General features: G+C 32.4%; 1 protein-coding gene across 4 annotated transcripts in view; it reads right to left on the bottom strand.

Moving 5' to 3' along the window:
• The window catches only part of CHIC2 (cysteine rich hydrophobic domain 2), a 70,351-nt gene that overhangs the window by 16,359 nt on the left and 27,442 nt on the right, over window positions 1-26,550 (bottom strand). Inside the window, exons 4-6 of one of the 4 annotated variants that reach the window (XM_082462326.1) lie at window positions 11,210-11,266; window positions 10,984-11,043; window positions 3,001-3,042 (exon numbers count right to left, since the gene is read on the bottom strand). In XM_082462326.1, the coding sequence (XP_082318452.1) occupies window positions 3,004-3,042; window positions 10,984-11,043; window positions 11,210-11,266 (156 nt within the window). In that variant the 3' untranslated portion in view covers window positions 3,001-3,003. The other 3 variants (XM_082462325.1, XM_082462327.1, XM_082462328.1) reach the window with 3 other exon arrangements.

The following is a 26,550-nucleotide window of genomic DNA, read 5'->3' as shown; positions in this document are numbered from 1 at the left end:
TGGGAAACTCGGGGAAGTTTTTCTTTTGGCCTTGTCTATGGAAGAATACGGAGAGGTATTCAAAACGTATTAACACAAATCAATGGCACCAATAAAAGCAAAATCTCCTTAGCAACATAATCTTGATTGCAAAAGGAGAACTGAGAGCATTTAGCAGAACAGTGGCCCACATGGAATACGCATTTGTCTGGAAGAATCCAGCACAAAGCCTAAAAGAGAGATTTTGAAAAAATCCAAAATTAACTCACAGGGAACAGTTACTCTTTTTTTCAAAAGTACACAATTGGCTACATTAAATCTATCATGTGCTTTTGGCTCAGCAACATTGTATCACACCACTTTGCAAACTGAAATTACAACACCATGCATGCTTCACATGAGTTACAGGGTGTTTTTTGTTTGTTTTGTTTTTTGGACTTTTTTTCCTTCGTTGATTTCTTTAGTAAAGCAAACAAAAAAGTCTCAAGAAATATTCATCTCACACACAATGTAAAGAAAACTGAATGGCTATCTAACAATATCTAAGACTGTAGGTACAAAAGGTTGGGCTATCTTTTGGGCTTTCTGTGATGGATTCTAAGATAGTAACTAATGCAAGCAGTAATGGCATTTTTGCTTAGGTCTCCACCTGTGAAAAGGGAAACTTCATTTACTTCTGAGAACTCTTGCATTTTTCTTGTCAGGATGAAAAAAAAAAATAAGTAGAAGAATAAAAACTCAGAAAATAAGAAATCAATTCTTTTAAAACTACAATATTGAGATGATTCAAGGAAACATAAAAATAATCCACGAACACAAAATTTCCCTTAGTTTTTAAATGTTTCAAATAGAATCAATTGTCATTTTAACTATAGCAATCCAGGTGATGGAGTTTTAAAAGCATCTCTATTGCCTACTGCAGAAATGTCTTAGTGTTAAAAGCATCTCTACTGCCTACTGCAGAAATGTCTTAGTGAATTTCTTAGTTATAATGTCTTAGTTATAATTACTTTATCTTAGAATTGTGTGTGTATATATGCACACACATACACTTTTTTCCATATATATGGAACTGTTTTTTTTTTTTAAGGTTTGCACTGGAACCTGGGTCAATCAAGTAAGATGAAAAAAATAAAAGTCTGTATGACAAACAGTCATTTGATACAATGCAACAGATAAACTTTAGCTAAATGCTAAATGTGTATATTTACAGGGATAGTGATTAGAATTATCTGCTTCCCCCTAAAAACTGAAAAACCGATGCTAAACCTTAATAGCTGTATTGGCTTTAAAAATTTAGGGACAACTTAAATAAGATCTTTGGAGGAAAAAAAAGGTAATATGTAAGTTGTATTTTTTCCTCTTCTTTGTTCCAACTCTAAAGCAAGTTCATGAACACAATAATATAAAATTTTCTTTAATAAGTTTATTGCTCCTAGTTCCTAAACTCATATTCATAACGTCAGATATCTTATCCCCAGATACTTGTAAAGGTTGTGTCTACAGAAGGAATATGTGTATGTATATTCATTCCCATGGTCATTTCAACAGACATTATTAAGTTTGGTCAATTTCTTTTAAAGTGATTTGATCTCAAAATTCCAGACTCCCTTTTCCAACTTCACCTAAATTGGCTTAAAATTTTATTTGACATATTATAGTCTTCAGAGACCAAATGCTGTGAATTAGCCCATATTTCAGTTTTGAGCATGTAATCACATGTTGAAGTCATGTGTTACAACAGACGCACTTAAGAACAATGAAAACTCAACTAGGCAAAGCAAGCAAGCAAAGTAAAAGTTAAAAACAAAACAAAACAAAAATCCCCTAGCTCAAATTAGGTCTCCATTTGTTTACTAGGAAAACCATGTCAGTGAAGGCTTAATTTTGCAAGACTAAATATACTGCAACCTACACTGGAACAAAAACTAAGCCACCTTAAATACAGATTTCCTCACAATTATAAAAGCCAACAAATTTTTATCTAACCAAAAGAAAAATCTCATCTTAACAAAAACAGATGATATTCGTTTGACAATGGCTTTAATTTCTCAATAATGAAAGAAAAATATAATACACACCTTTAAAATTCAACTGCATATTTTACCAAAATTGTATTCATTTTTTTTTTAATGTTACTAGACTTAGCCGAATGTAATTAGAATTACCTGAAAGCATAATTAATAGGGACCTCTTGGGTCTGCATAACTGCTCACCCATCAAAAATTTCTGATGAATTATTGATATTTTATTTGTAAACTATTCCATGCTCATCAAGGACATAGGAACAAATTCCTAAAATCCTTTATTTGGTACTTTTTAAAATTGTTTGTCACACTTAAATTATAAAAAATAAATAGAAGAATACTGTATTCAAGGTAGCCTCCTATCTTCTCAAAGGACATTATATAGCAGAGGAAAACTCTATCTAGAACAATATTTTTCTTTCAAAAAATAATTTCCATTGTAATACATAAAGCTGTGGGCAATTCTTGGCCATTGCATAACTTGCCCCTTTGTAAACCAAACTGTAGGATAACAATGCAGTTATTTCTCTCCAACAGTAGATTTCAGCATATTGCTTTCCAAATCATGTCTACCTTGCTTTCCACTGCCAGTTTTACAATGCTTAACTCTTCTGAGAGGTCAAAATGTCACTAGCCCTAACAAATGTAAAAAGAAAGAGACTTTAAAGGGATTTGACAACTTCAGTTAAAACAAACTCCTGTTTATGAAGACTTCATGGTAATGCAATGAGATTGTAGTAATTACCTAGTTAAACAAGCTGCTATTGGAAGAAAAGGAAGAGGTGGTGGTCTTTTATTTAGTACAAAAGGTTTCTTGAGGAACTAGAATGTGCTTTTCTTCTAAAACATTTTAAATCGATATAGCATTTATATTGAGAAGAACTGGAACCAGTTTTACTAAATTAAGAACCAGTAGGAAAAATAATAAGAGAGAAAAATCTGCAGTTTGAGGGTACATCATGGTCCAGTAGAGGAGAGCAGCCAAAACACCAACCTGTTACTTATCTTCTCTTGAAGGCTGGTTGACATTATGGTTCTTTAAAAAAAAAAAAAAAGGAATAGATAGCTTATCTGCCAAAATTAAGTATTACCTCGTATAGTTAGTTCACTGAAATATTTCTGAGATAAAGAGCTAAGAAAGCAATATACTATCTATTTTTCATGAGGAGAAAAAAGCAGTCAATTCTCAAATTCAGAGCACCATTTTTATGAAGGAAAGGAAATGTTAAAAAACAAACCAAAAGAAAGGTGTAATTTTACTTTAATATTGGAGGTGTAACTATATTTTAAAAGGTCTTATTAGAAACTTTTCTCAAATATTATATTTAATGTTTACCTGACTTTTAAACAAGCAAAGCATTACTATAAGTATATATAGGGAGTACTCACTCTCTTTAATTTTAAAAGCAAAATTTGATAATAACTCAAGTTTCTGCTGATATTGTAAATAAGTCAGAAAAGCTACTCAGTCATTACTATTAAACATCTAGCTACTTACTTCTATATAGGACTTAATAACAGCAAAATAAACGATTAAAAAATATGAGGTAGTCATAGTATCCTCCTTTTGTGGAGATGAAAAGCAAAGATGCCAAGTAACTTGATGATCTTGCAGAACATCAGAAATCAATTCAAAATCAGGATCAGCAATCTGAATTTCTGTTTTCATTACTGTCTATTAAGGCTACAAACAACCTCTGCTGTTTTAATTTACCATGGGGAGGTGGCAGGGGTAGGGGGCTATTGCTCCCTCTAACAGAAACAAGTACACAAAATTATGACTAATAATGTAAACAATATTTAAGTTTCTCCTAAATTACCATCTAAAAATCTTTGTAAAAGTACAGAACAAGGTAACTCAAGATTTAAAGACAAATCTCCTTCAAATCTCAGCTTATATAAAAGGTATGATCCTAAAAACATAAAGTTGGCTATTATATCCATGGAAAATTAAGAGTTGCTTTATTTATTTAAACACAGACTATTATGGGATAACCAATAGTTTGGTTTGGGATTGGTCTTGAGCCTATTCTTTCCACCCTAATACTAACATAAATCAGCTTTCTTCAGAAATAGTGGTTTGAGAAGCCCCATATGCAACCATTTCTATTACTCCCTTCCTGGAAAGTCCAGACTGATAGGGTCTATTGAAAAGGAAAACACCAATTGTACCACTGTACCAATTGGAAATCTAAGTTAAAAAATTCCCTTTTAAAAATGCAAGTACCACTTTAGCAGAATTCAGTGTGTCAGCCATTCATCACTTAATGTGACTGAATCACTTTAACTGGCTTTCTAAACACCTAGCTAAGAGTGCCAAAAAATTAACATTCTTACTGGGAGCTTTGGGGAAGGAAGATAGAAAGGCAATTTTGAACTATGTCCACACCTGGGTGAAGACTCTGGACATCAGGAGGGCAGCAAAAGGACCCACAGTACTTCAGTGGGATAGGAGAAGGAAACAGAGTCCAGGACTAGATGCTGGAATTCAGTCAAAGACAGTTTCAAACACAAGGTACTTTTGATTTAGTACTACTGACCAAGAGCTGAGCCAAAGCAAATATTTACAGTGAAACATCAGGCAAGCAGCTAATGGTTATAACTGTGAAGCAAATACCATAAAAGTTGAAACACTCTATATACAAAATATTAAACCAGTGTAGTTTGAACTCATGCAACTATGGATCCAACTGTACATGTTACTATTTAATATCATTTTTTATAACCAAGATTGATATGGAATGCTGTCAAGATTTTATATACGGTTAGCCTGTGTCTATTAACATAAAGAAGCAATCAGAAGCTCTCTACATACAACACTGAAAATACAACCATGGAGAAAGTTGTTACAAAACTAGTTTCTCTAGTAAGAAAAGGATATCATTGTTTACTAGTATTCAAGGTTGAACACTTGTTGATTTTAGGCCAAAATTACATGTTTATATTTTAAGTGGATGAAACCTAGTCATTAAAAAGTCTTAAAAAAGCATCTGATGACCATTTGATATAAGTGAAGTTGTGAGAGACCGGCATATCTACCTTTATTAAAAGCTAAATGTGTCACTTCAGTTTTACTGTAGTCATTGGGTTTTGGAGTATATATTTTAACTCAGGTATATAAAAGTCATGTACTAAAGTATAATAAAGTTTGCAAAGTACATTATTTGATAAAGGAATGTTTCTACAAAGGAATACTGGACTAATTGTAAAATGCCAGTAATATATGAACAAAAATCATAAGTAAAATCTAAACATTAGATTTTCTGCTAATACCTTTCCTTGGCCAGTTTTACAAGTACTATGGTTCATGTCTCACAAACTTTAAGTCAGAAAACAGAAACTAAATATCATCATTTAAAACACTTTCTTTGGACTAATGTTCACATAACACAGGCATCTCTGACATTCCTAATTTCCAGTAAAACATGGGCACTTAAATTCATGATTCAAGAAAGGGTAAACCAGAGGGCTTACACTGGGGGGTACTGATGAAAACCCAAGCGTGAAAATCTAACTCCTCACAGCATCACTGGCTTATGGTAATGCCACATATTAAGCATTCACAGCTCTTTTCTATATATTCATTAGAAATATAAGAGGGCCCATTTCTAGGGAATCTTTAAGCAACTGACATGTTGATACTTCTCAATAAAATTAGGAAAGTTTTAAAAAATCCTATACTTAACATTATCAAGTATGAAAACTGTCTTACTGTTACAATATTCTTATGGGAATATAATAATGTCAAAATTACAATTTAAAGAAGAATAACAGGAGAAACAATTATGCCTAAATAGGTATAGTTCTTCCTATAAAGCTGATGAATATGGTGCTTTACAAATTTACAAAATTTTAGATTCGGAAAACTGTGTTGCATAGTCTACACAGTCATCATATTTTTCTGTTCTTTCGGAATCCTGAGGCAGAATTAGCATTCTCCATACAATAATCTGTCACAGGGAAACCACAGAGGAATACTAGAGTTTCCGAACAGCATTACCTTTTAATTTGCACTACTTTAAGGTGATAGGACACACCCAAGACACAAGGTAAATAAAGTGAGAAGTGTATGAATCCTTTGTACTTTGAGCTTTTCATAGGAAAAGTGTTTTATAAATTCAAGTTGGTGTTTTGGGAGGCAAAGGAAACAAATAAATCTCAGACCAAAAAAAAAAAAAAAAAAAGTCCTGGTTTTTAAGACAGTTCCTAATGTCCAATATAGGATATAAGATACTGGCATTCAACTATCCAAATTTACATAGAATTGTAGTACTTTGGAGAAGTATAAATAAATACTTTTTAAAAATACAGGTATATAAATTAATGAAACTGGTATTTAAAAGATTTAATACAAGGAAAAAAAAGTATTATATAGTGGTACCAATTCTTAATACAAATTAAGCATAGTTTATATAATTTCAAAAGTTATTCACATTATTGCTCGATACCACAGTTGTACGGAACAAGTTCTTGACACACACAAAATTTGTATAATTTCAGGTTTATAAAAACAAAAATTTATACACAGGCCATTCAGAAATTTAGAAAGTTTTAAAATGCATGGAGATATGTACAACCAAAAGGAGAAAAAAGTGTATGTCTGTACATATTTGAAAGAAACGAACTGATCTGACTCAAACTTGTATGTCACACTCTCAATCAAAAAAGTATACATAACTGGACTGAAAGCAAACTAGTGGACTAAAACAGTACTAAATATGCCCTTCATTTCTTAGTAATAATCTGTTTTAAATATTAGTGGGGTATTAAACACCAGCTTACTTTATTTAATTCTACAACTTTTGCTTTCTTTCAAAAACTTTTCAGAAACACATATCCATTCTACAGTTGTGTTAGACTGGGACAAATATTTTCCTTAGAAATTTTTTAAAGGAGTATTTCTATACTTTTGTATACAAGATTTGATAAACAATAAAAAATAACCCAAATAAGGCCATTATTAATATCATCTTGATCAAAAATATACAGATTGTAATGCTACTATATTTTGTGATCCTGAGCTCTAGTAACCATTAGATGCATGCATACCATTCAGGGATTTGTCTATTCTAATGAAAATAATTTAATCCTGCCTTACTACTTTCGAAGACAGAAATACCTTCAAAACTTTTTGATACGTCTTCATAATGTTACAGATATTTCTGCTGTAAACAGAGCATTAGGAATTGTATGAGAAAGAATATGTTAAGGTTCAAAAAGCTATGAAAGAAAATTTACTATTTTAAAATAATGACAATAAATTTAAAAAGCAAGAAAAATAATACAAAGAGGGTGCTTGCTAGAATAGATAAGTAGAGCCTTACAAAGGTCTTTTTCTATATTAAGGAATTAATAAATAAAGGACTGTGTGTACCTTGGTGGTAAAATAAAAAAGGCTGGCCACTTTTTATGCTAAGTTCAAATGTATTTTTTTGATAATACAAAAAAGTAATCCTTGAAAATCAGAATATATAACATAAAAGAGCACAATAACTTAAGTATTAAACATCTGTATGAAATAACTGTTGCGAAGTCTGACAAAAATGCACACTTAGAACATGCGGTTATTTAAAAAAACAAAAACGGAAAAAAACACCACACGATTCTGTAGAACCAATGTTATGTCACCACCAGGAGAGCACCAAGCAAGGCACCATTGGAAAGACAACATACTTGGAAAGTCTCTATAAATAAAGTAAATGCTAATCTGGTCGAAAAATCGGTGTCTTTGGTAAAAATTCTATGAGGATGACCTGTAGAAGGAGAAAAAAAAGTTTTAAAAAAAAGTTTATCTTAAAAAAACTTCAGTTATATTCCATCACTTAAAATGATTTTGCTAGTGCCTCTGACAGACAGAAGGAGAATGCATGCATGAACGAAGAGAAAAGGAAGCTAGCATTTACTGAGAACTAACTACATACCAAGTGTTTCATACTATATGGATCTATTTAATCCTAACAATTTTCTGTGAGGCAAGTATTGTCACACTCATTTTATAGATGAGAAAACTGATGATCCGAGAAGTGTAACACCACGGATTGTGGAGTCAGTATTTGAACAAAGGACTGTCTTAACTCCAAAGCCTTGCCCTTTCTACTGCCCTATGGTGGCTGTAGCTGACCCAATACTCACTTCCTCAGGCTTCCTCCCTTTTACCTAGAGTTGGTCTCATTTTACTGTACCAGGATATGTGATCTCTAGAAAAAGAGTTGGTCCTCTTTCTCTTAATTTTTTTAAAACAGTCTTTTCTTTTTAGGTTAGCAAAATTAAAGGTTAAAATTTGTTCCAAAAGACTTTTTACAAGAAAACTAAAGGAAAATCAAGAAATACTAAACACAGTAACACAGAAAGACACAAGTTAACCAGAGCTGATTTTTATTCTAAACTTGGAACTGTCTTAAATTACAATCAGTTCTTCCTCTTGTTCCAACTCTATATGGAATAGATGCTAAACAAAAAATTATTTGATTTGAACAGTTTCCAAGTTTGATGAACTCCTCATTCTTTTTCAGAAACTGTGTCTTGATATGACCTCCACGTTTGGATACTCTTCTACATTTAGCCATCTGGGCCAGAAACCTTCATTTTCACTCTTCAGTTCTGGCTTTTGATCTGTCTCAATAAAGAAGGTATTTCCATATGTGGCTCCAAATATTCCTCTCCTAGTTGACTTATCCTTTGGTGCCCCCTGGGCCACTCTCCTGACCTGTTATTTGCCTACAAAATATTTATTAGCTTCCTATCCAGCTTCTTTATTTGAGCTAGATTCCTCTGTTTCTCAGTTTCCTCATCTATAAAATAAAGGGATTGGAGAGATGACAAGATTCTTTGTAGCTCTAAAATCTGATGATTAAATTACATTTTACAGTATATACTACATAATGAATAATAAAAGCTATCTTTGACTATACTTGAATTATTACTAGTTTTTAAAGAATATATCTTACAAACTTTTCCCTTCAGAAGCCACACATAAAAATTAACCACTTGTCTCATTTCTTCTAGATCATACTGCTCTGCCATATCTGAATAAAAAAAAGTTGGTATCAAGTTGGTATTTTTCATAGATTTACTCCAATATTCAAAATATAATCGAGGAGAATTACTTCCCTTTAACTAACAAATGAAATTTCTGTAAGTTAAATAAAATTTGAGGTCAAATAGATATACATGGTAGATTATTCACTATCTTAACTTTTCAAAACTATTTTTAGGGGGTTTTTTAAATTATGTTTTTCCCCCATTCAACTATCACAAACATATACATATACATACACATATACACACACACACTCTCTCTCTCCAAGAAAACTTAGAAAAATACATTTTTTAAGCAATTCCTATTTTTTTTTAAACTACTCTTTCACTAGAAGTGTTTATCTAAAATTTATGATAATTAAAGGAAACTATTTTACAAACAGAGCACATAAGTTCAGAATGTTTTGGAAGGTTAAATGAAATTATTTTATTTTAATTAATAATAGAACATCGTAAAAATAAACATGAACATAATATGCATATTTTATGAATGAATGACATTCTTATAGTTCCATCTGGAAATAATAGTATTGGGAATAACTTTTATGTTTTGCTTTCCAAAGTAAATGTAGAAATGTGCAAAATAAATAAATAAATAAATAAAAAGCTCCATTTTAAGCTTAGTGTTTGGGTTTATAAATATAGCAAATTTTTTTTCACAAAATCCTTTAAATCTCTTACATATCCATCCCTCCTCACAAAATACATAAACTCTCTCACCATCTATGATGAAAATATAAGACTAGCATTTCCATAGGTCAATCTCAAAACAAGTTATTTGAGTGTGCTTTTATTATTATAAAGAAGTATCAAGTGCCTTTTTATCATCATAAATTAACATGCTTAATATAATAGATAATGATAAAATCTACATTATTTGGTTCACTGAATAGAGCCGTTCTATGAAAGAAGAGACATTTTAAAGATATCTTTTATGTTCAAGGCTAGAAATGGGATTTGATTGTGTGCTAATGAAAGAAAGAGAAAATGCTACAGAGAAAAAAATTTTATGATAATTTCCAACTATTTCCAGTATCTAAGCACTGTTTTCATCAATCTTTTATACATACACACACACACACACACACACACACACACAAAACCTATGATGTCTATACTGTTTCAAAGAATAGATAAAATTTGTCAGAAATGATGTATCAGGTACTTAACTCTTCCTCAGATCTTTTTATTTTTGTATATTACCTTTCCATATTTAAAATAAAACACCCAAGCTCGAGGGAGAATAAATAAAGATTCATAATTTTCTATAGTATTCTGAACTTTTCAAAAGGAGAAAAACTGTTCAAGTAAATCAAGCAGTCCGTAAATTAAATCCCATTCTAAGCTCTAAAATTCATTGTGTATACATGCCCATTAGATATCTTTTAAAGAATAAACACAGGATAAGCAACATCTCATCTCTTGTTTACTTTTAAGATAATTTTTACAAAATAATATTCCAATAACACTTTAAAAGACTCTTTAAAGGCCACTGAGGTATGGGCAGTTAAAATCTATAAAGGCTAAAGTTTTCTTAAGCTCCAGTGGCTTGACTGAAAGGTTTTCTTCCATACTTGGAAACCTGATTAGCATTATATAAAAAAGCCATATCTGACTTGCTGCGTAACCAAAGTTGTGGTTATTCTTTATACAGCATCTAAAATTTCACACTCCATCAACACATGTTCAGCCTATTTTATCTTGGCAATTAATTTATTATTTTTCAGAACACAGTGAAGCCTTGTTTTCAAGTCATTCATAACTTTATAAATCAGTCTTGCACATGAAACCATGCATCTGTGAACCGTAGAAAATCCTTGCGCTCAGGAGATTAAGCTCCTGACACCTTTGCTGATTAATAATCATGGAAAGAATAAGATCAGAAGCAAAATAAATGATCATTTAATAGAGAAACTCACAAAACAGCCCTTTAACTTACATATTCCATCATGTTATTCGTTTCACATTTCCTTTTGCTCAGTCTCCAGTGCAAGCACAGCTAGACAAGAAGGAGAGTAAAAGAAGAAAAATGAGCTCTATTTTATTGCAGCACACAGACTAACCCATTTGTCCACCTTTCATATTTTTAGTTCAACAAAAGCATCTGTTTCCATACTGTGCAATTCAGACCCCAACGGTACGAAGCTGCTCCCTGTGGTACTCACCTTGTGGTATAACCTATTGTTTTCCCATTCTAATAACTTCTCAATCGATCTTCGTGTCTGGAAGACAAATGAGAAAAAAGTTTACTCTTGACTAGTTTTAGAAAAACTTTGTTTTGCAGCTGCTTTTTGTGTGAAAAGGAAAGAGGTATAAGACAGTGACTGAGTATAGGGTGGTCTATAACACTATCAATATTCAAGCACTAAATTGTAGCCTGAACAGAAATAGTACTCTATTTTGATAAAGATATTGTTTTGTTTTTTGGCATTGTATTTTTTAACTGTTTCGAACTTACTAGCCTCTGATTAAAACTATCAAAGTCTAAACAGCTAATGTTATCTACCAAATGATACAAATTTAAATCCCCATTTCTTTCAAAAATATCGTTGTAATACTTAAGTAGTAAAACAAGAATACCTTAATATATATATTTTAAAACAAAGGTTATTTACACATTAGTTATCAAAATGAAAAGGGCCTTTATAGTAAACTTAAAAAGGAAATAATTAAAAGTTAATAAAAAAATCAATTTGCTAACAAATTAAACTAATTTTTACCTCATACTTAAAAATAATGTCCAAATTTAAAAGCTAGTTTATTATTCCACAGATAAAGATTTTCAAACAGAGGCAAAACTGCATTTAAACCAATCATTTTTGTTGGTTTTCAAACAAAATTGGTTTTATTTGAAAATCAAACTCTTTATTCAATACTGCTGTTAAAGGAATCAACTAAGAAATTTATCTTTAAGATCACTTGATTTTTGCAATATATACTATGCAGCATGAAATGTTTCTTGCTTGGGAGGAATAAAGGGGAGGATAATTCATGGCGCCAGGTGTTAGGATGAGACTGACACGCTGCAGGTGCAAACAGGACAGTGTTGCCACAAGAAGCAACTGCAACTTGCTGCAGCTGCAGCTTCCTTGCAAGGAAAGGAAAAAAGCATACAGCTCCATTAATGTGGCACAACTAAATAAGTACTAATCATCAAATATGAAAATCTTCATGTCAAACAAGGATGAGCTAGGTGAAAAACTGTTAGGATCAAGCTGGTTTTGAATACCTGAATGTTACATAATAAAATGTTTAATATTTATTTAAAGTACCTACTATAATCTAGTTACCATATTACCTCTTAGCATGTTAAACATGCTAAAGACACACCACAGTCAGAGGTGCCAATTATAATTCATAACTACTACTTACTGCCTTACATTTTCTAAGCTTATGTCATAAAAATCAGAAAATCAACTAACTCCCTGGATAATAATATGCCAATGACTAATTTATTACATTACTTTTTTTGAACAGTTTTTTGGCAAGAATTTTAAAGGAAAAAAGTGCCCTTGTTAACAATGATCAGCAAACCTCACTTGTTTCTTTGTAAAGATAGCCTTTTAGAGGCAGCTCTCCTTTTAAATGAAAATAGGGCAGCAGTTATGGTCACACTTTTTGTTAATTTAGTTGCCAGTCAGCCCCAAATCAAAAGAAAATAAGGCTGCAGAGTGTAATTAACATTCAGTTCAGTCGTTTTGTCCCTTGTCTAGCCCCCAAGCTTTGTTAAAATTGCCATCTGAATGCTGAAGGCTGTAGGGAAATCGATTTGATTCTAATCGCACCATGAAAAGAACATGATCTAACTGCTTTCAGCCCTCCGTAAATCTGTACTAGGTCTTTAGCACAATGCAACTTCCAATTTAAAAAGCACTGAATGTCTCGTCAATGACTTTGTGAAGAAAAAAGAACAAGGAGCAGACATAAAAATTCCAATAGTTGTTTAAGCATTAAAGTTCATTTGCATCACAGCGAACCTGAAAAGGGCTGACCTCTCAAACCGCCTCTCAGGTCTATGAAGTTGTAGCCTTGACAAGCTCACATTGACAGAGCTCATTGACTCTGAAAGGCTACTCTATCAATGGTGAAAAATGGCAATAGGTTCTACTCTGAGCAGGCATCTGCCTGCCCACCCGCTGCTAAACCAATGGCAAAACCGATTCAAAACCTGAATCTACCTTGTAATCTTCCTTTCTAGGACCTTTTAATAATAGATTAAGATTACTATACAATTTGAGGTTTTACTTTTTACTGATGGTTTAAAAAGGGGGCAGGCGGTATGAAAGAAGTAGGGTAGGGAGAACAAGCTTTCCAAGTCTCTTGTTTCATATTAATGTATAAAAATTAAAAGTTTAACATTACATTCTGCAAATATTCATTACTCACAGAAAAAAGTGTGGTTACCACAATCATCGTTTCATCACAACTTTAAACCCATACTATATTATAACAAGAACAAATCTCATTATGAATGGATCTCATGGTGTATATGATACATACACACACACAAATTTAGAAACTTAAATATTTACTTTAAATAAATCAACTACCAGCATTTGAATAAAAGATAATTATAAAGTATGAGCCTTAAATTCCAAAATATTTATGTAGGAATTCTGAATTTATCCTTTGCCTCTAACTGGAAGTTTAATGACAAGGTTTGATATAATAATTATATCTTACAATATTTAAGAATTCTAAACCAAACGGTGGTATGTCATATTCTAAGTAAGCATCTAAATATAAAATATTTTTACACACTTGACAGTCTGGAGTAATAGCTGTGAATTAGCACCATCTAATCTTGCTATAAGACTTCTTTCCTGCTTGACAGGTGAAAAAAAAAAAGCACATGCACGTGCAGCTTAATTAATCATTGCACTTGACATCTCAATGATTTACAGTGAGGAGCAGGTGAGAACATACAAAACCAGAAAGGAACCCTTCATCTGAGTGGAACATTTCTAGCACACTAAGGTGACAAGTATATAGATTGTAACAGTCATTAAAAAAAAAAAAAAAGAAAGAAAAGAAAGAAAGAAAGAAAAGAAACTGTGCCACAAATTATTTGTTAGTAACAACAAAAGCTCAAATTAAATGGGGAAAAAAAAAAGCTTTAACTACTGAGAATGTTTAATACTTTGCAATTATTTTAGTTAACAAAATCAAAATATATTTTCACAATTAAATACAATACCAATTTGGCAGATATTGAAAAAATATATGACACTTCAGCATTTATAAAAGCTATTTAAAGCCTTTAAACATGAGAAGAAAGTACCTTATTATTGCAGTAATCTAGAAATAAAAGTTAAGAGTTTATGTCCACAGGGTTGTCAGATAGCTATTTCTAATGAAATATAAGATTTAACATTGCCAAACTCTGTAATTACTACTGGACAAACAAACTTAACCATATAAAAATCTGTCCTTGATTTTTAAAAGTTTGTATCGATCACCAAATTCAACATAAATTAACGCAAACTAATATGCATCAGAAAAAAAAACAATAGTATAGGGTCTGTCAACATGAAGTACCAAAAAAAAAAAATCATCTTTCCGTATTCTAGGCCAGTGGATCTAAAAATAAGTCATCTTAATTTTCTTAAAAGAATTTGGTGCTTGTGAAAAGCACCAGATTGACAGTCATGGGAACTAAAAATCTTCTATTTAACTGAAAGAACAGGGGAAAGGGCAGTGCAGGCTTCAGTGCAAGCTTCCCTACAGTGGGCCTTAATCCTTTTCAGAGCTCACACCCTGGGGGCGAGAGGACAGGTTAGCGGTTCTTAACCAATGAATCCTCAGTCCTTCTGCATAAGATGATCAATACGAAATCTAATTTTATCATGGATTCTTATCCTTAATTAAAAGGACCAAGATCACCAACTCATACCATGTAATCAAAACAAGTTTTTTATGAGAATAACATCATGTCAACTAACCTGGTTGGGAAAAGGACTGCTCCAAGCATCTGGACTCCTACGCATCTCCCTCATCACAGAGCTCTCGCTTTAACTTTTTTCTTTTACACATTTCCTCATTTCAGCACCTTGCTAATTATAATTATATTTTTCTCACTGGTGAACTAGTTCTAATATAGCTGTTCAGCAATGTTAAAGTAAAAAATAATAGAGGTTTAAAAACATCATTTCAATTATTAATTGATTTATTTATTAAATAGACTCAACTTGAGTAGTAAGTAGTAATAACAGAAGGATAGAAATTTTGGCTTCTACTCCTTTGGTTCCTTTAAATTTTTGGTAGAATTGTGGAAATAAGTCAAAACATGCAAACTGCAAAAGAGGTAAAATAGCCTGGATAATTCACATAAAAGGCTAATTAAATAATGATTAATCAACAATTAATATTAGGTATGATATAGCCCTATCAATTTCCAAAGAAGCATCTAGAGTAAGCTTACAATAGAAAAATACATATGAAACACCTAGATATAGTTAAGTTACTGCAATTGAAAATTAGGATTTCCTGAAAATTCAAATTTCACTTATTATTAGAAGAAACATTTTTGTAATTTTTTTCTAATATCATACTTTCTAAGGAATATGTTATTATTCCCTATAAACAAATTATGTGCCACTAGATATAAATAAGTCTTTCAGGACAGCAAGAAATCATTTAGAAAATCTTCAATGTATTACTTCCCTACTTTGTTACCACTATTACTTAACAGTATACTCACTACCAACGATTCATTTACTCACAATCAGTTGTTTGAAAAAATGGTTTTTCAAAGAAGTAGTTTTCTAGAACTTGCTAATAAAATCAATAGAAATCTCATAGATTTTAAAGTACTTAAAACCAAAGGAAAAATGTTTAATGTGGAAGCTGTAACAAAATTTCTCTCAATTTTTCTCAAAGTCTTTAGAACAGAAGATGCTAAGATATGTTAACAAAATGTATAAATAGGGTAGCTCACTAATAACTATTTGTAAAAGTTCAACTATTTAAAATTAACTTATTTGAATAGGATTTATTCATAACATCACAGAAGGTCAAAGTGCAATTTCAAATGTTCAATGTCTTATTTAAAACAAGTTTTAGTTTTAAACTCCGAAGTTTATAATGCATTAATTAAGCTTTAGCTAGAATAATGCTTTGAATGTATTCATAATTTTTTAAACTTTTAAGTATTTTCAAATAAGAACTATACTTATCTTTTGACATCTGTGCAAATTCAAATCATTAAAATAAGTGAAACAAAAATGTTCTTAGTTATAAGTCATTAGAAAGAAACCATACAAAATTTTAAATAATTATTTTAACTTAAGAGAAAATTACCTGATTCACCTCTGTCTGTTCTGGATTAACATAAATCTTATACTGCAGTTATGTGCAGAAAATTAAATGGCATATCTCAGTATTATGATACATGAAAAATCTATATTCACCAAAAGACAAACTAGAATATGATTAGATTCCCCAAAAGGATTTTTAAACAAATTCCCTTCCTGTACTTAAAGGCCGCTTTTAAAAATTTTATGTGAATATTAACTTTTAAGTAACCTAGATAAACTAACTATCCACTAAAGTATATTCAGAACAATCCTTTTCATACTGTTTGTTAAAAGTACTATTTTTAGATGAAGATAAACTAAACAATTGCAAATATTTTGTGTATCAAAAATGCCCTTTTAACTTAGTACTGAGCAGTGACTTACAGGTACTAATCTTAAACAAGGTATGCTTAAATACAATTTAATCAAGAGTATATGACTAGGGCTTCCCTGGTGGCACAGTGGTTAAGAATCCACCTGCCAATGCAGGGGACACGGGCTCGAGCCCTAGTCCGGGAAGATCCCACATGCCTCGGAGCAACTAAGCCCGTGCGCCACAACTACCGAGCCTGCGCTCTACAGCCCGCGAGCCACAACTACTGAAGCCTGAGAGCCTAGAGCCCGTGCTCCTCAACAAGAGAAGCCACCACAGGGAGAAGCCCTCACACCCCAACAAAGAGTAGCCCCCGCTCGCTGCAACTAGAGAAAGCCTGCACGCAGCAAGAAGACCCAACACAGCCAAAAATAAATAAATAAATAAATTTATATTAAAAAAAAAAAAAAAGAGCGTATGACTAGGCTTGTGGTTCTTAACTTTTTAAGGTTACTCTGACTACTTTGTGAATGATGAAAAAGGCATTTATGCACCAATATGTAAAATGTTGCACACAATTTTAAGGGGTTATCCACAAACCTCTGATAACTTTTCAGAAAATACTGATAACATCTCAAAAAACTAAAACTGAGTTTCAATTGACAGCAGAAAATTAGAAAAATTATTCATAAGACAAATGAATTTCACTAAGCTAATATAGTCAAACGTATTACTATCAGGGATTTTAAAAATCTATATAACTACACAAGGAAGAATCACTCACTGGCTAGAACCAACAGGCGGGGTAAAAAAAAATTACTGCTGATTAATTATAATGGACAACTGGAGAAACAGAAACAAAAAGGAGTAAGGAGTAGTATTTGTTGATCCTCACTTTGGATGTGACCCCATGCTATGTGTCTTCCCTTTGTTGCCTTATTTAATCTTCACGATAAACCTAGAAGGCAGCTTGTATAACTTTTATTTTACATATGAAAACTGTGTCTTAGTGGGGTTAAGAAACTTAAAGCTACACTAGGAAAAAAAAAAAAAAAAAAAAAAAAGCTACACTAGGAAATGGTGGAGCTGCAATTTGAAACCGGGATTGTATGGCTTTCAACATCATGCTCTCTCCATTAGTCAACGAACTATGAATTTGTAAAGAATTTGTAACTTGTTGAATAACATGTCTATGACACACAAGGTATCTTAAGCCACTAACTAGGTTATCAGCCTTGAACAGCCAACTTAAGCTAAAACTAAATTTTCTCCAGCTCTAAGGTCTAGGAAGTACTCATTCTACTTTATTCTTAAGTCTCAATGAGATTTATCCAAAATGTATTTTGTTTTTGTTTATATCTTGCTTTGTGCAACAAAACATGAATTGAGGTATATTATTATTTTATAGATTAAGTACACAGGCTTACAGAAGTTAAATAGTTTGCCCAAGGTCACACAACCAGTAAGGGTAATGACAGGATTCAAACTCAGATCTCTAAACTTTAAACCCAACATTCTTTTCACTTGGGCTCAGCAAGCATAACTATTTTTACTTGCATCTGAATTAAGAGACATCAATTTATAAATCCTCCCATTCAAGGCACAAACAAAATGAATACAATGTCCTTAAAATATGATTTCTTCAATTCCGAATATGAAGAAATTTCAAACAAAATGTTAAAAAACAAGATAGTGATAATCACACCATTCTTTCCTTCCCAACATGCAAAGAATAGCATAATCTTTATGTAAAGTCAAGGTAACTAGAGACATATTTCTGTGTAGGATGTCAAACTCAAGCCAACACTCCCATCACAAATAGAAATGGATAAATTGAAGAAGGAAAAAAACCCATTATTTTTAAAACATCAGAAAATTCTGGAAGCAACAAGGACTAGATGAAATAAAATCCAGAGAAGGAAAGAGCCCTTTCTAAATCATTTGATGATTATGTACTGGCCATTTTCTTTCTTTGTTGATTAGAGAGGTCAGCTGAGGATTAGGCTTGGCACCAGTGGGACTCTACTAGGGAAAAGGGAAATCAACAGCGCTTTTGTAGGTTGTACAGCCTGGCCCAATGGACTGGAAATTAGATGTACCCGAAAATGCAAAGCCAGTTTTCCCTAAAGACACTGCTGAATTCTGGGGCAGCATGGAAGGATGGGGGACCAAGACAAAAAGGCAGAGAAAAATTACTCATAGTCTCCTAGTATTTAGGAGACAAAATTCTGCTAGACGGAGGAGGATCTGCAACAAACTCATGATTGGTCTCCCCCTCAAAACACCTGAACCTGCATAAGATGGAAAGCTAAACTCAAAATATCCAAAGGATACAACCTTCTGAGGAGAGGAGACAAAGACCTGCCAGGCCTCAATCAAAAGTCTGGAAGGGCCATACCCAAGAAACAGAAAACCAGAGATGGACTGAATCTACTAAACTTGCAACCCAGCCCAACCCACCTCAATCTCTGATTAGATCAAAGTGATCCTTCTCCTCAAGCTATCTGCCTAACACAGGACAGATGGGACCCTTGATTTTGGAAGATTTTTTCTGGAGTTTCTACTTCATTCTGTTTATAACAGCTAGCATAAAATTAAAAACTGTAAGAGCCAGGAAAAAATGACCAATAATCAAAAGAAAAAACCCACAGAAACAGATCCACAGATAATCCAAGTATTGGTATTAGTTGACAGGAATTTAAATTAACTATGATTAGTACGTTCAATTAAATAGAGGGAAAAGATGGACAAAATGGGTGAAAAGATGAAGAATTTCAAAAGAGGACTAGCCTCTATAAAAACATCAAATGGACCTTCTAGAACTGAAAAATACACTCTCTGAAATTAAGAACTCATGGCACGGGGTAACAGCAGACTGGACACTGAAGAAGATGAGCAAATCTTTCCATAAACCACCACGCCAATACTATGTTCTAAATGTTCAGAGGGAACTGAATGTCAGCCAGCTCTAGGCAAAACACATTTTAAAGGAGTCTAACACATCTTTAAAGTCCCAGTGCCATCTCTGCACATTTAAGACTCAAAGTTTACACTTCTTTCTTGCATATCCTCTTTCATAATGAGAATTTAATTTAGTAACATGTTTTTACTCCAGCTAAAAACAAATCGTCAGTGCCATTCACACTAACGGCAGTAATTTATTTAGTTTATGTAAGAATCAGTTTCCTAAGTTTCAAGCCTAAAGTGTTCTTTAAAATGAAACAGCAATAAATATATTCTTCTGGTCCTAAGAAATTTTTTACATGAGATCCTTTTTCCACAGCAATTGAAGTAAGGTTTGAAAGAGGTTAAACCTATTTCTTTATCCTTATAATGTGGGAGATACTGAAGAAGAGGCAAGAAACTGCAAACTGAACACCTAAGGTTAGATGGGTGTTAGAATACCACACTCTACCTTCAGTGCGAGTCCCTGTCCCTCCTACTTTGCATTAACTCCTTACATGACATTCTCAGTCTCTCTAAGAGTAAATACACAAGTTTTAAGGAAGGGTGTAATATTATTAAAAAAAAAAAACTTTACCAGAAATAATGTGTACTTATTTATTAGGGAGTGAGAACCTGATAATTTTTCAAAGACAGGGATGTTGATTTTTGTTTTTATAACAGTAAAATAGAAGCAAAAGGAATATATCAACTCTTAGTTTTCCAACTGGAACTTTGTATAAAATCTGATTAAAGTATACTGTTTTCCTGCATCTTTACCTCCTTTATGGCCTCCTTCCTTTACTGTTAGTTTGTATTTTCAAGAAATACAAATTTGTTTAAATATTAGGGAAAAAATAATTGGAAAGCTAAGTCTGCTGAAAAACTAAAGTACTGCAAAAGCTAATATAAAATGCTTGAACATTGTTACCATTTATAAATCAACTGGATAAACTTACAACACTCAATGGGCCTGAATCTCCTATCTTGCGAAATAATGATCTTTTAAGTTTCTTCCAAACCTCTAAACTCCCCCTGCTTCCATGTATAAAATTAAATTATGATAAGTAATAAAAAATAGCTTGATTTTGTATCCTTATCAAAGAGTGAAAAAAAAGCATATCTGAGGCTTTAAGCCTGGGTTCAAATTATGGCCTAGCTTTGTAGACTGTGGGATCTCAAATAGATTACTTAACTTCTGAGCCTCAGTTTTCTCATCCTTAAAATAATAATATGAATGCCTACTCTTGGAATTTGGGGAAGAATGAATGACACAGTACAAGTAAATTGATTAACTCAATGACCCTGGCATAAAGTGAACACTCAAGATTAGAAGAGAACATGAGGGTTTTGCAATATATATGTGTATCAGATCATCATGTTGTACACTTTAAACGTACACAATGTTATGTGTCAATTACATCTCAGTAAAGCTGGGGGTGGGGGAAGAATGCATGGGGTAGATCTTATGTTAAATGTTCTCGTCACACCTACACACACAAAAAAAGAGGAAGGAAAGGAGTGAATTATTAGAGGTGATGGTTGGGTTTATGGCATCACTTATAATGTTGGTTTCACAGACGTACACTTATCTTGAACATATGAAAGCCCTTATAAATATGTTATATTTATAGAAATAAAGCAATTGGATAGCATTCGTTAAAAAAAAGTTAGCACTGGTTTTCCTATACTTTCAATTAATAATAATGACTGTCATAAGAATACATTTAATTCATCATCTCTTGCTTACCAGAAACTTTTCAAGATCGCCCTTCACTAAAATTTCATTACGATGTTTTTAAGTTTGTTTTGCTTTCATTACCTGAAACATGTTAGAAGCATTTTTCTTTATCTAATTCTTCATCCAAATGTTCACAGACATTCTCATCTTATGATTCAGAGTTACTGAATACAAATGCTCAAATCTCAAACACAGAGTAAATTAGAGTTCTAAAAGTTTTGGGTAACTTTTAATACTGTTAGTATAACTGAGTAAGTATACTTCAAATTCCTCTCATATACAAATATTTGCAGCTCTTTGGTTATGATTGTCCTAGGTTCACTTTCCCTTGAATTTTTTTAAGTCTTACAAGGCTGCATTCTCACTCAAAACCCTCTATATATATTCCTTTTGCTTCTACCTCTTCCATTTGGATTTTCCACCCCTTCTATACCCCAACCAAAGTAACTCACAATTATTGGATAACTAAACTTGAGGTTGAGAGAAAAGATATCTAGAAGTAAATCTAAGCATACTACAACTTAAAGTAAAAGAAATACAGTTAGATTAGATACAGGCCTATACAGGCCGTTTGTTTTTTTTTTTAATCAAAGTTTCAAAACTAAATAGCAATTATCCAAAAAAACTCAGAGAAGCCAAAAAAGTAAAAGAAAAACTAAAAAAAAAAGAAAGAAAATATTTTACTAAAATGTTAATTCTTTAGATTTGAAATAAAAATCAATATTGAGAACTTCTTTACTTAGAGCTTAGAAATAGCGATGTTTTGTAGACCTACACAGCTCAATTTCAAAGGATTATAGATTTTTAGGGCTGGAAAGTACCTAGAGAGATCAGTCAGCCTCTCTTCTTCTGAGATTAAAAGAAAAAGAAGGTGGGGGGTGGGTGGTGAAAGTCCAGGCTCAGAGAGGTTTTAAGCGACTCTCTCAAAGTCACTCAGCTTCAAACACTGATTTACTATTGTTTATACTTTATCACACTGCTCCTGGAAAAAAAAAAAAAATGTTATTTACTCTAAAAGACAAGATGCTTTTATTTACTTAGGAATCTTATTTTGAATAGTGAGGACTATATCTTCTGAAATGTTACGTTCTTACTACTCAAGAATTTCAAAAGCCAAAAGGTTTATTCATTCAGCAAATACTTATTGAACATAAAGTAGATGAGAGGCACTGTGAGAGGCACTGGGGATATAGTAGTTAGCAAGACAGACACTGGGAAGAATAATAATAAAATGATATTAATAGCAACTGCCATTAACTAAGCACACACTATAGCCAAAATACTATACTAAGTACTCTACATGCACTTGCTCTAATTTTTAAAACAACACTACAAAGAAGAGATTAACGCCATCTTACAGAGGTAAAAACTGAGGTTTAGAGAGAGTGAACTGATTAGTCATTCTGAGTAAGTACCACTTTCCAAACCAGTTCCTCTAGCACCAAAGTGCAGGTCCCAGCTACCACATGTTGCAGCCTATTTCCCTATTCCTAAAGAAATGATTCCCTGATATAGGACGACATACAAATAAAAGTATAAAGGGAATGGAAAGATACACTATTTACAACAAATCCATATAGAGAGCACTTTTAGAAAGTCACACAATTTTGGTCATCATATGTAAGAGAGAGATTAAAGCACTAAAAAAAGGAGGTAAGACAACTCATAAGATTAAGAAATTGGTGTATAAACATTCTAAAACTTAAAGAGTTCTTCAGTCAGAAAGGATAATGGCTGAGAGCATATATAAACAAAGTCTATAAAACCACTAAATGTGGGATATTTTATATATATATGCAAAATCTTAGAAGACTGAAACTAATAGTTACTTTAGGATGGAAAACAAACTAAAACAAAAAATACTGTAACACAATGTACAGTAAAATTATGAAACTTGTTTCCTCAATAAATGAGCCAGGCTGAAAGCAAAACAAGTCATAAAGAGTTCACTTACTTAGACATCAATTTTCAAAACTATAATATTACAATTAAGGCACAATCAAAAAGCAAAGTATAATCACAAGTATCAACAAAAATAAGCTTTTGCAAAGTAAAGGTCATAAAATCTATTTAATGAAGCTGAAGCATTTTATTTGCTTGTAAGCTCCTCAAGCTCTTACAAAGAACACCAAAAGGCTGAGGTTTTCTGTTTTATTGTCTTCCAAGCACTTATCACTGTTTGTAATTACCTCATTGCTTTTTGTCTATTTTTTAAGTCTACAAGAGGAAACATATAACCTCTAAACAGTACCTAAACAGCATCTTAAACAGTACCAAGCCCACAGTGCAGCTTTAGAAATATTAATTGAATTAATGAATAAGTAACTTCCAGAGAATGGCATACTAGCAACATAAAGAAGTGGTAGCTAAAACCAGCAATTTCATAAGACAGATATGCTTATATTCTAAGAGTAGCAACTTTATTCAATAAGTCATTTTAAACATTTTCTATTAAAACAAATATATGTTATGTAATAGAATGTAAAATTCAGATGAGTGTCTGAGATGTAACACAAGACTTCAAACATATTTTGTGATTGCAGGTGGCTACTTCATATTTCTAAATTCTAAGGACATATATTTATTGTCTTTTGTTATTAGAGCTACTTCATGAAAAACATGACAAGTACTTACAAACTTAAACTACCTCCGCACTCATCTAGCCAATTCTCCAAATAGACTACATGCTCTTTGAGTATAGCGTTAATATAAATCTTTCAATCCGCAGCACAGTAGTTATTTGTCAAAACACTTCTATAAAAAGAGGACATTCAGACTTTCATTTTCAGCGACGATGCAGCAATAGGCACCAGATTTACCCTCTGGCCTGAAACCACCAAAACAAACAAACAAACAAACAAACAAAAAACCAAAATACCCCTCAAAGCATATGAAACTGTTTTCAAGACAATGGACGACAACGAAAGACCAGAATTCCTGGGAGACCAGAGACAAATGAGAAAGGCCCTATGATTTCCCATGATTACTGATGTCAGAGAGCTTCCAGGCCACAGTGAATGGAGGGAGAGCCCAGACAAAGCCTGGCAACTCTGAGTTAAGGAGACTGAGCTGAGAATCTGAGGAAACCAAGGCAGCTAGAAGCCACAGAACAGAGTACCAGAGAGGAAAGTGCTGCAAAGAACTCCAAAGATCTACGGATATTCCCTACTGAGTATTAAGGTGAGTGCTGAGCAGCACATGTGGGTAAGGAAACTACCAAAGGTAGAGCAAAGAACTACTAGAAAGGATTAGAGGAAGAGTATCCAAAACTGACAAAGATCCAGCACAAAGCCTCTTTCCATGAGCTAGACTAGAGAACATCACAATTAACAAGCTACTGAGTAAAGTAACCAGGAAGGTCTTGCCTCACTAGTGCTCAGCCCTAGACTAAACACTGCTCTGGTTCCTCGAGAAGTTAAGCACAAATTGTGATATATATGCATAATGGGATATTATTCAACCATAAAAAAGAATGGAGAATTGATACACATTACAACACAGAGGAACCTTGATGAATGCTCCTAAAATTTAAGGAAGAAATAATGCATATTCTGCACAAATTCATCCAGAAAACTGAAGAGGAGGGAACACTTCCCAACTCATTTTGTGAGGCTATCACTACCCCAATGCCAAAATCAGACATTACGAGAAAAGACTACAGAAAAATATCCCTCATGAACACAGATATAAGACTTCAAAACAAACTTATAGTCTATCAAATCCAACAAAAATATTAAAAGAAAAATAGACATGACCAAGTGAGGTTCATTCCAGGAATGCAAGGTTGGTTTAACATCCAAAAATCCAATCAATTCCACATATTTCTAAACTAAAAACGAAAAACCATATAACCACTCTAAAGAAGCAGAAAAGGTATCTGACAAAATCCAACATCTATTCCTGATAAAAACTCTCCACAAACTAGTAGAATAAAACTTACTCAGATGATAAAGGACATCTACAAAACCCTGTAATTAATATGATATGGAATGATGAAAGTGAGAATGCATTCCCCCTAATATCAGGAGCAAGACAAGGACATATGTTCTCACTGCTTCTAATCAGTGTTTTTCTGGAGATTCTAGTCAGTGCAGTTAGAAATAAATAAACAAATTAAATCCAAAGCAAGGAGAAGAAATAATAAAAATAAGAGCAAAAAATCAGTGAAATTGAAAACAGAAAAATAGAGAAAATCAGGCCTAAAGGAGTCTACTCTCATCACTCCAACATTTTACTGGAAATCCTACTCAGTGAAAAAAGAAAAAAAGAAATAAAAGGTATACAGATTAGAAATCAAGAAATAAAACAACATGGTTATCTATGTAGAAAATCCCATAGAATGTACAAAAACATTCCCGGAATATAATAAGATCACAGGACACAATGTCAATATACAAAAATCTATTGTATTTTTTATGTACTAGCAATGAACAACTGGAAATCAAAAATTTTTAAAATACCATTAATAGCACCAAAACCAAAGAAATAAATACGTATAAAGCTAACAAAATATGTGCATGATCTGTATGCTATGCAAAAAATTACAAAATACTGATGAAAAAGAAATCAAAGAAGACCTAAATAAATAGAGAGGTATGCCACATTAATGGTTTAGAAGACTTGTTGTTAAGATGTCAATTTTCTCCATATTGATCTATAATTTCAATCCATCAAAATCCCAGCATTATTTTTTTAGACATGACAATCTGACTCTAAAATATATATGAAAAATGAAAGAAATCAGAATAGCCAAAACAATCCTGAAAAAGAATGAAGTTTGGAAGACTTGCCCTACCTGATTTCCACACTTACTATGAAGCTATAAGGTACTAAACTATATATATATATATATATATATATACACACACACACACACACACACACATATATATGTATATATATGTATATATATATATACACACACACTAGATACTATATATACATATATAGAGATGTATCTTGTTTATAGTACTTTATAGTTTTATAGTAGGTACTATAGCACTATAGCATATATATATACTATATACTATAGAGCTATAAAGTATTATAAATAAGACCACATGGTATTGAAATCAAGATGGACACACAGAAGTCAACAGAACAGAGTCCAGAAATAGATCCACATAAATATGGTTGATTGACTTTTGACAATGTACCAATACAGTGGCAATTTAATGGAAAAAGGATAGTCTTTTCAACAAATCATCCTGGAAA

The sequence above is a fragment of the Balaenoptera physalus genome, assembly GCF_965194825.1.
Source record: "Balaenoptera physalus genome assembly, chromosome: 5".
Lineage (NCBI taxonomy): Eukaryota > Metazoa > Chordata > Mammalia > Artiodactyla > Balaenopteridae > Balaenoptera > Balaenoptera physalus.
This window is presented reverse-complemented; position numbering and strand designations above follow the sequence as displayed.